The sequence below is a fragment of the Teleopsis dalmanni genome, chromosome 2, assembly GCF_002237135.1.
Source record: "Teleopsis dalmanni isolate 2A chromosome 2, ASM223713v2, whole genome shotgun sequence".
Classification (NCBI taxonomy): domain Eukaryota; kingdom Metazoa; phylum Arthropoda; class Insecta; order Diptera; family Diopsidae; genus Teleopsis; species Teleopsis dalmanni.
The window spans coordinates 79,781,355-79,798,812 of NC_051847.1; the positions used below are offsets into that span (position 1 = coordinate 79,781,355).

The following is a 17,458-nucleotide window of genomic DNA, read 5'->3' on the forward strand; positions in this document are numbered from 1 at the left end:
TGGTTGTTGTTGTGGTTGGTGTTTGTTGTCACTTTGCTTTGAAAATGAAAACATAAAAAAGACTTGAGACACAAGCTTGCTAAATATACATAACTGGCAAGCCTTATCCGCGGCTATCAAAACATGGCTTTTGTGTTTTCGAAGGTTCTGTAGATTCTAAATCAATTATTTATTGTACTCTCTGTTTATGAATTTATTTGAATATATGTTTATATACATAAAAGGAAGTGCGTGACATATTGTGCTCCATTACTACATATGCCATATGTTTACATGTGGTAAACATGATACGCCTGGACATACAAAACTTCCTGTCGTATTAGATCAGCTCAAGAATTTGCAGACTAATTTGTCTAGTAATAGGCAAAAAAGTATAAACTGATAAATGAATATATTTGTAACTGCATCGGCTGTTGCTTTCAAAGTTCACATAGTGTTCTTTTATTTTTGTAGACTATAGTATTCGCTTTTCTTGTTAAAATGAATCTTTGATCTGAGTTGCGAGTAATATTAGGTAATCAGGTACCAATTGATTTCGGGATATAGTCTGAGTCGCTCCTAAAATCACTATTTGTCCCATTTTTATTATATATTACTACATTGTCGTTAAAGTCTCTTCATCTCTTTACAAATATTTTAAAAGACTTAACTTTCTTGCTAAAATGAATCTTTGAACGGAGTTGCGAGCCATATTAGCTAATCAGGTGACGACTGATTTCGGGATATAGTCCCGGTCGCTCCTAAAATCACTATTTTTATTATATATTACTATATTGTCGTTAAGATGTATTTATTTTTTTACAAATATTTTAAAAGACTTAACTTTCTTGTTAAAATGGATCTTTGATCTGAGTTGTGAATAGTACTAAGTAATCAGGTGACGACTCGGTTGCTCCTGAAATCACTATTTGTTCTATTATTACTATATATAACTACAGTGACGTTAAAGTCTCTTTACCAATATCTCACCATTTGTCCCATTTTTATTATATATTACTACATTGTCGTTAAGGTATATTTATTTTTTTATAAATATTTTAAAAGACTTAACTTCCTTGTTAAAAAAAAATCATTGATCTGAGTTGCGAGTAGTACTAGGTAATCAGGTACTAGGTAATAGTCCGTTCGCTCCTGAAATCACTATTTGCTCTATTATTACTATATATAACTAGTGTCGTTAAAGTCTCTTTATCTCTTTACATCTTTACATATATCTCAAGAAAACGTATCTTACTAAAAACATTTATTTAACAGGCGTTCCGTTTTATAGTGTGATGTTTTAAATGTTTGGTATGTGAAAAATAATCATTTCATTAAAAACATTTCATAAAAAGACTCTCAATATCTCAAAAAAGTTTATTCATATAGTTGTATATCAAGTAGTCCATTAATTTTATGACTTATGTCTTAATCGTTCGAAAATTATGGTGGTTAAAACTTAATTTTTCTTAAGAATGTTGAACATTTCCACGGAATAAATCATTATTCTTATAATTTGATGCTTACTAAGTCCTTAATACGTTCAATAAGTTCGGAAATTATAATGGTTTAAAGTAGAAGCCTATACGATTATTTTCGTGGGAATCCTTATTTTTTTTTTTGAAATCTCACCCAATTTATTCTTGCTAATTTTTCGTATATCAATTTCACTTCGTATATCCATGTCTGATTTTCTTATAAATAGTTTTCATGATCTTCTACTGTGTTGGCAAAAAGCTGGTTTAATCATTTCTCATTTGAAGTCATGTTTTTGCGGTCTAAGAATTTTGAATAGACAAGAACAAGCGCAAATACGTAGGTACCAGAGCTGAAGAATTATGGTGGATGTGGTAGTATATCCTATCTTACTGTAAAATTTTTTCTTAAGTTTCTTAATTTGTATGAAGTTCAGCATTATCCTGATAGAACTCAATAAATGGTTTATTTTGATAAAATTTTGTATAGTCTATTGTCTTAAGGGAACATTCGGACGATATAGCACTGATGGTGAATGGCAAGTTCCCAGACACCATTAGAAACGTGATGAGAGGTGCTCTCAAATGCGTCGAAAAATGGTGTAGGGAACAAGGCCTGGCCATCAATGTCACGAAATCAGATACTATCCTCTTCACGAGGAAGAGAAGTCTGTCAATGGAGCCTTTACAACTTTTTGATAATAACATTCGCATATCAAAGTCGGTGAAGTATCTAGGTGTTGTCCTAGATAATAAATTGACTTGGAATGAACATGTGGATAAAAAGATCAGGAAAGCGAAGAGAGCTCTATTTCAATGTAAGAGAGTGTGCGGAAGACGATGGGGGATATCCCCAAAATCGATGCACTGGATCTATACTATGATGGTCAGACCTATTATAACATATGCGTCAGTTGTCTGGTGGTGTAAAGTCACCCAAAAGACAATAAAGACGAAGTTAGATAGAGTCCAGCGACTAGCCTGTGTTGGAATAACAGGCGCTATGCGAACTACACCAACACCGGCATTAGAGGCGATGCTAGGCTTGCTTCCGTTGGATTTACATATAAAGAAAACGGCGGCACTGGCAGCAATTCGCATGAACCGGAGCTCCACGTGGAACAACTTCGGAAAATTAGTGGGCCATCGTAAGATTCTTGATCTCGTCCAGGCCGCGGTCAAGGAAACGCAGATGCCATTGGAGACTATGAGGAGGGTTTATGGGACAGAAGTGTCCTACAGAACACTGATAGTAGACGGCCTTCTACATAATGAATGTGGAAGGAATGACATTTGCATTTTTACCGATGGCTCCTTAATGGATGGCAGAGCTGGTGCTGGGGTTTACTCGAAAGAGCTAAATCTAACGTGCATTCTACATCTAGGAATATATGTTTCCGTCTATCAAGCGGAACTTATGGCGGTCTCACATGCTCTGGATCACCTATTGGATTGTCAGGTATATCAGAAAAAGATTCTGATAGCGCTGGACAACCAAGCAGTTATCAAAAGCATGCAAAAGACATACATAAGTAACAGCTTGGTACAAGAATGTGTAACGAAGCTCATGGAATGTGCTCATGGAAATGAGATGACGATCATGTGGGTTAAAGGACACATCGGTATTGAGCAAAACGAGAAGGCAGATGAACTTGCAAAGCAAGGATCAAGCCATAATTTCTGTGGGCCGAAGCCCAGAATACGGATAATCTCACTTCATCTTAATAGATGGAGAGAGTTGAGCACTTGTAGACAGACCAAACTCATGTTACCTAAACCGTGGGCCAGAGAAGCGATAAAAGTGCTTAGCTATTCGCGGAGCACTCTAAGCTGGCTGACCTCACTTCAAGTATCACCTCAAAAAGATAACTCTTGCTGAGGAAGACACTTGCAGACTATGTCTAGAAGAAAAGGAGACAGCGGTGCATATATTGTGCCAATGACCAGCACTGGCAAGTAGGAGGAAGACTGTCTTGGGACACCATTGGGTTGGTGACGACTTGGCAGGAAACCTCAAGCTAAATGAGATGCTTGCATTAACAAAAGATGTAGTTATGCGAACGGAAGCCACTCCAGCTTTAACTGAATAACAATATCCGAGAATCGAAGGACGAAAAGGACCCAAGTCGTTTCGTGGTCTACTTCGACTAATCCTTCACTTCAGTGGGCCCACTTGTTGGACAGTGCGCTGTCCCAACGTCCCACCATATATATATAAGGGAACATTCATTACATGTTACCAACTCTTTTGATGAAGTATCATATGAATATAGTGTTTTTGTTGCAACACTATATCTTTTCATTTGATATATTTTCCTCTTTTTTTCATTGAAATGAATAATTCAATATTCCCAGTAGATGACAGTATATTTCAGAACTGATCGTGGTATTACTATATTGTATTTAAAAACACGATTTCTTTAAAATCCGTCTTAACAAAAACCTTTTTATGATAAATTATATTTTTTCCCATGATTTTATTTTTCATTCCATTATTCTCACATTCCGTTATATTGTGTCGCTTCTAAAGTAAATATTTTCTTGCCCTACGAGGCAATTTTTTTTTCTGTAAGAATATGCGGAACAATGTAATCTTATAAATTCAATCCCTCGGCGATATGACGAGTTATTTTGTATTTATAAGCTTCAACTAATAGGTTCTGAGTATCTCAAGTTCGCTGGAACGAAATTGTTGGCACTGCTGTTTTATCAATACATCTTCTTCATGAAAATCGAATAATTTATATTTACATTAACAGCTTTTTTACTTATTTGATCGTAAAATATACCGTTAATGTTGATTCGATTTTCTATATTTAATAAAACAGTAGTAATTACTACCTGGGACCAAATACACTTTTTCACTTGTTTATTAGCCTTGCTTACAGGTCACTGCATTTTAGGTAACGATGCTAGAAGATTAAATCTTCATTTTAATCATATCTGCAATTGTGGAGAGGACGATGAAAGTGCTTTCCATCTGCTGTGTTTCTGTCCAGCATATGCGTGGCGCCACTTACCACTTTGGGGACCTTCTTTTTTGAGGATCTTGGCGAACTGCAAGACCTATCCTTAAATAGCATTATAAGCTGTGTCAAAGATTCTAAGTGGTCCTAACGTATGAGTTTTTTAAAATACAGTAACACAATAGACTATAGTGCTTCCCATCTGCTGTGTTTCTGTCCAACATATGCGTGGCGTCATTTACCACTTTGGGGACCTTCTTTTTTGAGGATCTTGGCGAACTGCAAGACCTCTCTTTAAAAAGTATTATAGGTTTTGTTAAACGTACTAAATGGTTATAACCTCTGAGTTTTTAATTATACGGTAACACAATGAGCCTATAGGCCTAAGTGGATCTCTTGGAAAAGCTGGTATAACCCAACCTAATATTGTTGAATTAGTATCCTGTAAATATTTTAAAATCGGAATTTATTAGACTTCACTATTTAATTTGAAAATACATTCGTAGTTTGTCATTTTATGCATGTTCTTATTTTTGATGTTTACTTTTGTATCTCTTTCTCTTTCTCTCTCAATTGTTTTTTATATATTTATTTCTTTTTTCTGAAGTTGAAAATAAATTTGTTAATACTTTGTTTAGTGCCGTGTTACTCAGTTTGGTTATTTCATTACTTTCAACTAATTAGTTCGCTCATTCAATTAATCAATTCTTTCTATATTACTGTTTTCAAGGTATTGCCATACTCCTATGGATATCTAGAGACTATTAAAATAATATACGTCTTTATTTAACTAATTTTTTAAACCAAAAAATAGATTTCAATAACAGAAGTTGAGTACAGCATTATCTCTGGTGTCTGAAACGCGAATCAGTGTTTCATGTTTGGCAGGATTCAAGTTTAACCTTTGTTTTTTCCAGTCTAAGATTGTTATTCGAACAATTCAATTCCCAAATTATTTTCAGAGATCACTAATAATAGCAAAAGAATACATTAAACTCAAAAATTAAATAAAATAAGTAAAATTTTTATTATTGGATTTCATTAATACTTTTACCCGTTTTTGTCTTAAAATAATCTTTCGTCATTCTTTAATTTAAATAAATTTAATTGAAAAAAATTATTTTTTAATTATACTTTACGTTTCAGTTTTATTTATTAAGCTTATTAGTTTGGCTTTGAATTTTTAAGTAATTTAATTTTTAATATTAATCACAAAATTGTCTTAAACATATTCTTATAGCAATGAATTTCAACTAAATTAAACTATAAAAATATACATACATATACACAAAAATGTACATTAAAGTAAGGGTTTAGAAAATACATAAATAATTAGTTACTTATAAAGAAATTTATTTAAATTAAACAAAACTTAAAGTCACAAAAATCAATTATTTAATACTATTTTAGTCTTATACGCAACGTTTTGAGATATTCTAAAAAATTTATTTAATTTTTTTCAACTTTTCACTATTTGTCGCATTTAATTGTTTAATTATTAAACTTAAACGCTTTGTTCTGTCTATATATTGTATATATATTAATTTAAATATACATATATGATATATAAGCTTTATTTCTAATATTAACGAATCTGCACTAACGAATCTATACTAAAATTTGTTACTAATTAATGTGATCGTTATGTACGTAGTAGGCATGTATTGTAATAATATGTGTAATAATGATATATTTTCGATTTTGCACTTCTATAGTGGTTTCGAGTCCATATGTAGTATGCGTTTTGATTTTATGGTTCCGTAAATGGATGCTCTGAAGTTTCGCTGCTATTACGTCGACGATTTTCCAATATTTTCGTAGCTTGTTCGAGAGTTTCTTTATAAAATATATCATACATATCACTTGGCATAGAGTATTTTGTGTCGTCCAGATGCCATGTTAAGCCCAGAACTATATTAAAGGCTGATGTGTCATAACCGTGACAACCAGAATAACGATATTGTGGCTTTTTATTGTATTTGCAGCCATTTGATTGCGCACCTAAAAATATAAAAATAATAATATAGTTAGAAACATATATCTTCATAATTATTTAAATTGCACATGGCATAAATTAAAAATATTTAAAAAAATTTTTTGAATTTAAAAAATAGTTCTGTGGCTTTTCTATATCCTATAGAAAATCTTTCCAAATTTTTGTAGAACACATGTAAGGCAAACGGCATATAAAACATTATATATAGATATAAATATATATATACCTTATATATATATATATATAAATAAATATATACCTTATATATATATATATCTATACTAGCTGACCCGGCGAACTTTGTTTCCCCTTGCAATTAATTTTCCTGGCTCAGCTGAGTTATAATATTTGTTGTTATTCAACTTAACCTTTAGCATTTTAATGCGAAAATTATTTTAAATTGATTTTTTCTTTTGATCTACAAAAAGTCCACATGCATTACTTATGTTACAAATATTTTCATGTTACTTCAAATCCTTATAAGCACTACATTTTAAATTAAAAAAGGTTTTTTTAATATTATATTAACAGTTTTATTATGGGCTAAAATGTTAACTTAAAGCTAATTCATGAACAATATTTTTTGTTAGGCCATTTTAAGCGTATACATATAGATCAGAAGGTTTCCAACACGGTAACATGCAACATATAGTTGCCCATGCGAAAAACAGATTTTCCAAATTCAGTCCACATACTTTTAATGTTTGACCTGATCGCAAATGGTAAACGAATTGAAAATTGCAATCGTTTGAAATGAATTGGAACATCGGTTGGTATAATTGGTATGCATGGAAGCAATATATTTTCTCCTCTGAATTTTCCACTTAATATTGTTGATTCAATTAAGTTCCCCATAATTCTTTTAATTACTAATCTTATTCCATTAATCTTAAATGCACTTAAGCTATGCAATGGCAGTTTTACGATTCATTTTAGAGATTTTAAACTTTTTAAACAAATCAAAGTAAGCATGAAGAAATTTTAAATTTCTAATATAAATGTATATGGATACCAAAAAATAAAAAATTAATTAAAAAGACATTATCCAGTGGGTCAAATTGTGAATCTAAACCTTCCTTGAATCCACTTGAACATATACAAAAAATTTCATCAAAATCGGCTTAGCCGTTTAGGAGGAGTTCACTGTCAACACACGTACAGAAGAATTATATATATAAGATATATTTATTATTTTTATTATTTTTTAATTTATTATTTTTTTATTATTAATTTTTTATTTTATTTTTATTTATTATTTTATTTATTAAACATTCTTTAAAATTTTTGCAATGGTAACACTTAATTTACCAAATTTTTATCTAATTTACCCTACTTGAAATTCTGGTAAATACCAACATACGCTGCCATACCGACATAATTTACTATTTCCCTCCATTTACCATAAATTTACTCGAACTCACACACGGCCTCGTGTCGCTGACGCACAGCGTGGCAAAATTAAAATTAGACAATTAAATTAAAAAATTAGACATTCACACTATCTCATTTAGGCATTTGCTCATTTATATTAATGAGTGAACGTTCACATTTTAATGAACTCATTTATGTAGCTGTTAATAATATATCACACAAAAAAATTTAATATATAATTGATATAATAAATCAATGATATACACATTTTATATATCAATTAAATATTCAATTAATAAAAGCAAAGATTTTATTAAATACTTGTTTCCTCAGTGCCAATATTTTTAGCTCAGCTGTTGTTTGTTTACATTTTGATGATTTCCCTTGTGGGAAATTTATTTTTAAGGATTGCATTCGACATTTTTCGTCTTAAATGAGCTGTTTTATTGATAATTAGCTCATTTATGTGAAAGCACTTTGTATGGTAAATAATTCTCACTTTATTGGCTATAATCAGCAGAACCACCTAAAAGACACAGTGTAAATATGGTATTACTTAGTTAACCATTACAGACGGGAGAAGTACTTGGCCACGTCGACTAGCCTCCGCCAGCCAGCCCTATTAGTGAAATACAAACATCCTTCTAGAAGGAACACTTTCTTTCCTTCATACGACATGACTAACCAACGAAATTTTTATACGAATTACTATGTCAATGTTGGGGTATGGTTCATATAGCTCTAATGCAATACTCGTCACCAACGCTTACGGAACTATAGATGCTTCGAAGAATTAATCTCTCGAATGCCCCAAACGCCTTCTCATTACTGTTGGTAATTGTTTAAGATCTGCACCATACAGCAGGAGACGCATTATAAAAAACTTGTAGAGCGTAATTTTTGTTTGTCGAGAGAGGCTTTTAGTTCTCAATTGCCTACTTAGCCCGAAATAACATCATTTTTCGTTGAATCTCTAGGCTGATGTCAGGTTGGTTCCACTAGTTCCCAAATAAACAAAATCTTTCACAACTTCAAACTTATAATTGTTAACAGTGACGTGAATCTCAAGATCCTCAGGAGATTTGTTTGTTGATAAAAAGTACTTTGTTATGTCCTCATTTACCACAACACACATTTGCTTTGCTTGTTTTCTTCCTAAAAGGGAAATCATCAAAATTTAAAATATTTCTTATATGTTTTGTTTCATATGTGAAAAAATGAAAATACGAAATTCCAGGATTGCATGAACTTATCGAAAGAAAAACTAAGAATCATCACAGGAATCATAACAAGACACTGTAAAATAAAACACCATTTTACGAGACTGGGCATTTATACGGATAAAAACTGTAGATTCTGCGAAGAGAATGACGAGTAGCCACATATATGCTGTTAAAATGCCCTACGCTAATACACACAAACACAATAGACTCCTGGGAAGGAGGCAATAAAAGTATGGTATATAAAGTAGGTTCTATACTACTTTTTATTGGTGCAACAGGACTTAGAGACTTACTCTAAGCCCAGAAGTTGCCACAATACACTCGATAGTCGCAGTGCCACATCCCATTTTAAAATATGTGTATGTGTGAAATGTAAACAAGCAAGCTATTTCATATGCATAAATCAGCTCATACCAATGGAAATGACCAAATCATAAAGTGTAAGCATGTTATTAGACAGTTTGAAAACAACTCCAACTTAATAAATTCTGTTGAAAAATAGTTGAAAATTGTACTACAAATGGGAATAGAAAAGTGAAGTTGACATAGTTTTGAGTACCAATTCTTTAATTCACACCGTATCGACAGTTTTTTCGATGTCGAAGCTCAGCGCCACTCAGGGCACGGTAAGTTTCTATTCACAGGGATGGATCTCCAAGTACAGTGATGATCGAGAGTTTTGTTAAAATTATTCCAGTAGGTGGCGCAATTGTGGTAGCTGCAGGAAGTGGAAAGAAATCAACAATGAAATCGATATGAGCTGGTCCATTGGAAGCATTAATGCTAAGGTGAACGTTATCAGTGAACGAATAGTACAACTTTGATCCACTACTGCAATAGTAGATGTTGTTCCAGCAAATATGTTTGCTATTGAAATCACCACCAATGACAAACGGATTGGGAGAAAGGGATATAAGATTTCTTAAATCAGAAATTAAATTATTATATAATTATTAAAATTAAGTTATTAAATTCTTAATAACGACCTATAATATATAATATATATTATAATAGAAGGTGAATTATATATACAAAAAAGATCATTTCCAAGTTGCTGTACAGTTGAAGAGTGATTCCACAAGCCTCAGTAGAGATGAGAGGGGAAATGGGCATGTACGAAAATTTAAAATTGTCTTTGAGAAGTATAGCAATACCACTGCTAAAACCGTGTCTATCCTTTCGAACAACAGTGTGTCCCTAGAAAATATAAGTAAACCAGAATAAATTTTGATTGCAGTAATTCAAACTGTCAGGTCTACATTCCCCAAAAAAAAATCCTGAAAGAAAAAGTACGTTTGAACAGGCAAGCGAATATAATTTACATTTATAAGAGCTATTCTTACTTCACTGATATAACACAAACTTGAAGACCTCGCTCTTCCTGGGATATTAGTTTAGTGATATGCTGTTTAATTTTGGAGGCGAAAGGAAACAATATCATCAATATAGCATCAATATCAGGTAGCTAGAACGGAATGAAGCATCAGCGGCTTGAGAAGATTTGAAAACGGAAAGAAAGAAGCTTTTGGAAGCAGTCAAAGACATAGCCATTAATACAACGAATTTTCAAGGCTGTACAAAATTTGATTTAAAGATTGCTGGATTAGCTGGATGTCCTGTTTTTACATAATTGCAGCATTTGGGTAAGGTTTCCGACAGTTGTTTGGTTACAAGACCAAACATATAACTTTACAGTATGATAATACCGCTAGCAGTTAGAGTACTGTGGTGCGTTAGCGTAAACTTTACACTCGAATTTAATAATAAGGTGCAAGTGCTACGTATTGAGATATAAACATTAAAAATAAGAGTTTAATACTTAATAAACTCATACATGTTTTTTCAGATGAAATTAAAAAATACGTATCAAACTTATTTAGTTGAGATGGAAATTCTTACACGTAGTGTCATGTCCAATACTAAAGTGTAATATAATATATATGTGCTAATGTAACACACCGAAGTGGTTGGGTTGAGTTTGGAAATCTAGATTTTCAAATAGGTTAAAAAATTTGATCTTTATTAAAGAAATTATGAATTAAAATATCAATTTAAAACTTCTTGAAAAAAATTTGATTCAATACGAGATCAAGATTACTTTATTATTTAACAATATATCGATGATAAGCAGAATTTATTAGTACAATCGTGACTGATATAAAAGCACCCATACATTGTGCATTAACACCGGACTGAAACGTTATCAAAAATTTGTGATCAATTTAAAGATCAAAAGAGTAGAGATCATTCTCCAAAAAATGATTGACTCCATGCCAAAAAGGTTTAAAACTGTTATTTTTCATAAGGGATCACCCACAAAGTAATGAGTATAAAATAAAGAGTTTGATAAAAATCACTCATTTTCCAACCGTTTTTGATTTTTGTTTTGCAGTAGCAGAAAATTAACAACCTTATTAGCTTTCAACTGAAATTGATCGTCCAGAGTCTGTCATAATAATAATACATTTTGTTGTACTTCATTTCCAGAAATAGAATAAAATACGATAAAAAAAAGTCTGCGTTTTTTACTTTGCTAAATATTTTGGAAGTCACATCACATAACTTTTAAAAAAAACTCTTATCTGCATATATATATATATATATACTTACATATATATATGGTTGCTGCCAAACGGGACTTCATCTTGTTTGTCCCCCAAGTAAACATGAACGAGTATACTTTTGTGGAGTTGAGAGCTACTGAAGCCAAACAGGACTTTTCCGGACAAAAGTATACTCGTTCATGTTTACTTGGGCTTTGAAATGAACCACACGCGTTTATTGAATACAAATTAAACATTAAATAAATTAATGTTAAAAAAATTAATTATTAAAAAATTTATACAAAATAAAGATAATAAAATATAATTAACTTATATTATATGAACAGTCACTCATAGCATATTTGATGCAGATAAGAGTTTTTTGAGAAGTTATGTGATGTGACTTCCAAAATATTTTGCGAAATAAAAAACGCAGACTTCTTTTTTTATCGTTTTTTATTCTATTTCTGGAAATGAAGTACAACAAAATGTATTATTATTATGACAGACTCTGGACGATCAATTTCAGTTGAAAGCTAATAAGGTTGTTAATTTTCTGCTACTGCAAAACAAAAATCAAAAACGGTTGGAAAATGAGTGATTTTTATCAAACTCTTTATTTTATACTCATTACTTTGTGGGTGATCCCTTATGAAAAATAACAGTTTTAAACCTTTTTGGCATGGAGTCAATCATTTTTTGGAGAATGATCTCTACTCTTTTTATCTTTAAATTGATCACAAATTTTTGATAACGTTTCAGTCCGGTGTTAATGCACAATGTATGGGTGCTTTTATATCAGTCACGATTGTACTAATAAATTCTGCTTATCATCGATATATTGTTAAATAATAAAGTAATCTTGATCTCGTATTGAATCAAATTTTTTTCAAGAAGTTTTAAATTGATATTTTAATTCATAATTTCTTTAATAAAGATCAAATTTTTTAACCTATTTGAAAATCTAGATTTCCAAACTCAACCCAACCACTTCGGTGTGTTACATTAGCACATATATATTATATTACACTTTAGTATTGGACATGACACTACGTGTAAGAATTTCCATCTCAACTAAATAAGTTTGATACGTATTTTTTAATTTCATCTGAAAAAACATGTATGAGTTTATTAAGTATTAAACTCTTATTTTTAATGTTTATATCTCAATACGTAGCACTTGCACCTTATTATTAAATTCGAGTGTAAAGTTTACGCTAACGCACCACAGTACTCTAACTGCTAGCGGTATTATCATACTGTAAAGTTATATGTTTGGTCTTGTAACCAAACAACTGTCGGAAACCTTACCCAAATGCTGCAATTATGTAAAAACAGGACATCCAGCTAATCCAGCAATCTTTAAATCAAATTTTGTACAGCCTTGAAAATTCGTTGTATTAATGGCTATGTCTTTGACTGCTTCCAAAAGCTTCTTTCTTTCCGTTTTCAAATCTTCTCAAGCCGCTGATGCTTCATTCCGTTCTAGCTACCTGATATTGATGCTATATTGATGATATTGTTTCCTTTCGCCTCCAAAATTAAACAGCATATCACTAAACTAATATCCCAGGAAGAGCGAGGTCTTCAAGTTTGTGTTATATCAGTGAAGTAAGAATAGCTCTTATAAATGTAAATTATATTCGCTTGCCTGTTCAAACGTACTTTTTCTTTCAGGATTTTTTTTTGGGGAATGTAGACCTGACAGTTTGAATTACTGCAATCAAAATTTATTCTGGTTTACTTATATTTTCTAGGGACACACTGTTGTTCGAAAGGATAGACACGGTTTTAGCAGTGGTATTGCTATACTTCTCAAAGACAATTTTAAATTTTCGTACATGCCCATTTCCCCTCTCATCTCTACTGAGGCTTGTGGAATCACTCTTCAACTGTACAGCAACTTGGAAATGATCTTTTTTGTATATATAATTCACCTTCTATTATAATATATATTATATATTATAGGTCGTTATTAAGAATTTAATAACTTAATTTTAATAATAATATAATAATTTAATTTCTCCCAATCCGTTTGTCATTGGTGGTGATTTCAATAGCAAACATATTTGCTGGAACAACATCTACTATTGCAGTAGTGGATCAAAGTTGTACTATTCGTTCACTGATAACGTTCACCTTAGCATTAATGCTTCCAATGGACCAGCTCATATCGATTTCATTGTTGATTTCTTTCCACTTCCTGCAGCTACCACAATTGCGCCACCTACTGGAATAATTTTAACAAAACTCTCGATCATCACTGTACTTGGAGATCCATCCCTGTGAATAGAAACTTACCGTGCCCTGAGTGGCGCTGAGCTTCGACATCGAAAAAACTGTCGATACGGTGTGAATTAAAGAATTGGTACTCAAAACTATGTCAACTTCACTTTTCTATTCCCATTTGTAGTACAATTTTCAACTATTTTTCAACAGAATTTATTAAGTTGGAGTTGTTTTCAAACTGTCTAATAACATGCTTACACTTTATGATTTGGTCATTTCCATTGGTATGAGCTGATTTATGCATATGAAATAGCTTGCTTGTTTACATTTCACACATACACATATTTTAAAATGGGATGTGGCACTGCGACTATCGAGTGTATTGTGGCAACTTCTGGGCTTAGAGTAAGTCTCTAAGTCCTGTTGCACCAATAAAAAGTAGTATAGAACCTACTTTATATACCATACTTTTATTGCCTCCTTCCCAGGAGTCTATTGTGTTTGTGTGTATTAGCGTAGGGCATTTTAACAGCATATATGTGGCTACTCGTCATTCTCTTCGCAGAATCTACAGTTTTTATCCGTATAAATGCCCAGTCTCGTAAAATGGTGTTTTATTTTACAGTGTCTTGTTATGATACCTGTGATGATTCTTAGTTTTTCTTTCGATAAGTTCATGCAATCCTGGAATTTCGTATTTTCATTTTTTCACATATGAAACAAAACATATAAGAAATATTTTAAATGTTGATGTTTTCCCTTTTGGGAAGAAAACAAGCAAAACAAATGTGTGTTGTGGTAAATGAGAACATAACAAAGTACTTTTTATCAACAAACAAATCTCCTGAGTGTCTTGAGATTCACGTCACTGTTAAAAATTATAAGTTTGAAGTTGTGAAAGATTTTGTTTATTTGGGAACTAGTGGAACCAACCTGACATCAGCCTAGAGATTCAACGAAAAATGATGTTATTTCGGGCTAAGTAGGCAATTGAGAACTAAAAGCCTCTCTCGACAAACAAAAATTACGCTCTACAAGTTTTTTATAATGCGTCTCCTGCTGTATGGTGCAGATCTTAAACAATTACCAACAGTAATGAGAAGGCGTTTGGGGCATTCGAGAGATTAATTCTTCGAAGCATCTATAGTTCCGTAAGCGTTGGTGACGAGTATTGCATTAGATAGAACAAAGAGCTATATGAACCATACCCCAACATTGACATAGTAATTCGTATAAAAATTTCGTTGGTTAGTCATGTCGTATGAAGGAAAGAAAGTGTTCCTTCTAGAAGGATGTTTGTATTTCACTAATAGGGCTGGCTGGCGGAGGCTAGTCGACGTGGCCAAGTACTTCTCCCGTCTGTAATGGTTAACTAAGTAATACCATATTTACACTGTGTCTTTTAGGTGGTTCTGCTGATTATAGCCAATAAAGTGAGAATGATTTACCATACAAAGTGCTTTCACATAAATGAGCTAATTATCAATAAAACAGCTCATTTAAGACGAAAAATGTCGAATGCAATCCTTAAAAATAAATTTCCCACAAGGGAAATCATCAAAATGTAAACAAACAACAGCTGAGCTAAAAATATTGGCACTGAGGAAACAAGTATTTAATAAAATCTTTGCTTTTATTAATTGAATATTTAATTGATATATAAAATGTATATCATTGATTTATTATATCAATTATATATTAAATTTTTTTGTGTGATATATTATTAACAGCTACATAAATGAGTTCATTAAAATCTGAACGTTCACTTATTAATATAAATGAGCAAATGCCTAAATGAGACAGTGTGAATGTCTAATTTTTTAATTTAATTGTCTAATTTTAATTTTGCCACGTTGTGCGTCAGCGACACTAAGGCCGTGTGTGAGTTCGAGTAAATTTATGGTAAATGGAGGGAAATAGTAAATTATGTCGGTATGGCAGCGTATGTTGGTATTTACCAGAATTTCAAGTAGGGTAAATTAGATAAAAATTTGGTAAATTAAGTGTTACCATTGCAAAAATTTTAAAGAATGTTTAATAAATAAAATAATAAATAAAAATAAAATAAAAAATTAATAATAAAAAAATAATAAATAAGTGCAATAAATAAATAAATAAATACAGTCAATCTTCCATAACTCGAACTGCTGCAACTCGAATTTTCTATATATCGAAGAAGAATTTTGTTCCATGTTAATAGGAATATGGGAAAGTGCATTCTTTAAGTTGAATTTTTGTTTTAAGTATAAATGCATTTTGGCGTTAGGGAAAGTCCCTTTTTTCCAAACTAAATGTTTAATTTTTTCTTTCTTATGTTGTTTCTTTGTGCAAATGCCAGTCGCTGGCAGCGGGGTTTAAAGTAAATAAAATAATTAACAATGCTATTATTAACGATTTTATTAAACTTAACAATGAAATTTGTTCATCAAGCTTTTCTACAGATGATAATATTATTGAGCACTATAGCTCTAAATTACTGGATCCAATTTTAAACGCAACGGAAAGTGATGATGAGGGTTCGGTGAGTGTAAATGTGCATCAGCCTTCCAAGAATGAAGTAGAATACTCATTCAAAATTCTGAATTTATATTTGCAATCGAATGATACTCTGTTACAACTGATGATTAGTGGTGCCAAACTTCGTTACTTTTGCGTATTTGTAACTACCTGTTACTTTTCGAGTATGTATTCGTTACTGCGCTTTCGTTACTGTGCAGTCGTTACTGAAGTTTAAATGCTTTTTTTCGGCAATAAAAGAAATTTTTAAAAGCATATATATTTATTATAATAAATTATAGATTTAATAAATTAGAATTATTATTTTATTGAATTGTTTGATCCGCATATTTTGCATTTAGCTTTTCACGTCCTACTGGTTCAAATGAATCCAAATTTCACTTTTTTATATTAATATTTTTAAACATTTTTAATGAATTTGATAGCGAAGAAAAATTTTGTTCACAATAAAGTAGTTATTATTATATTGCTTAAAAGTAATCGTTACTAAGTACTCGAAAGAGTAGTTATAATAAATATTACTCATTGGTAAAATGAGTAAAAGTAACGAATACAATAAAAAGTTTGTATTCGTTACTCAGGTATTTCTTGAGTAACGAATACAAAGTAACGGATAGTTACATTTTTGACACCACTACTGATGATCACTATAAAGTATGAATAAATTGGAATTCCTTTTTATTGAAAATAAGAAAAAAATTAAAGTTCCAAACCTTAATTTTTGAATACATATTTTACTTCGCTATAACTTCTATGCTTTTTTTGATTGCAAATAAATAAATATCTTAAAATGTAATTCTAGTTTCTTTAAAAAATAAAATAAAAATATTCTCTAACTCGAAGTCTCCATAAGTTAAACCTTTTCTTTGCAAAATTGAACTTCGAGTTATGGAAGTTTGACTGTATTTACATAAGCGCAGTTCGAAAAATCCCTAGGAAATTTTAATTTACTTTACCTAAATTTACTCGAACTCACACACGGCCTAAATAATAAATTTCATAACTTTATGTTTTAACTTTAAAAATTTTGTTTACTAAAAATTATTTATTAAAATATATTTTAATTTGATTTATGAAACACATTATTTGAAGAGAACATTGCTGCATATTCTAAAGAAAAAGCAACACGGCAACCCTTCGTTAGCGTCAAATTTTCAAT

General features: G+C 31.3%; 1 protein-coding gene across 1 annotated transcript in view; it reads right to left on the reverse strand.

Annotated features, from left to right (window-relative positions):
* Positions 1 to 5,968: 5,968 nt before the first annotated feature.
* Positions 5,969 to 17,458, reverse strand: part of LOC119674910 — a 319,348-nt gene continuing 307,858 nt past the window's right edge. The window contains exon 3 of the mRNA XM_038086067.1: positions 5,969 to 6,421. Within this exon, the coding sequence (XP_037941995.1) occupies positions 6,171 to 6,421 (251 nt within the window). The 3' untranslated portion in view covers positions 5,969 to 6,170. The remainder of the gene's footprint in view (positions 6,422 to 17,458) is intronic.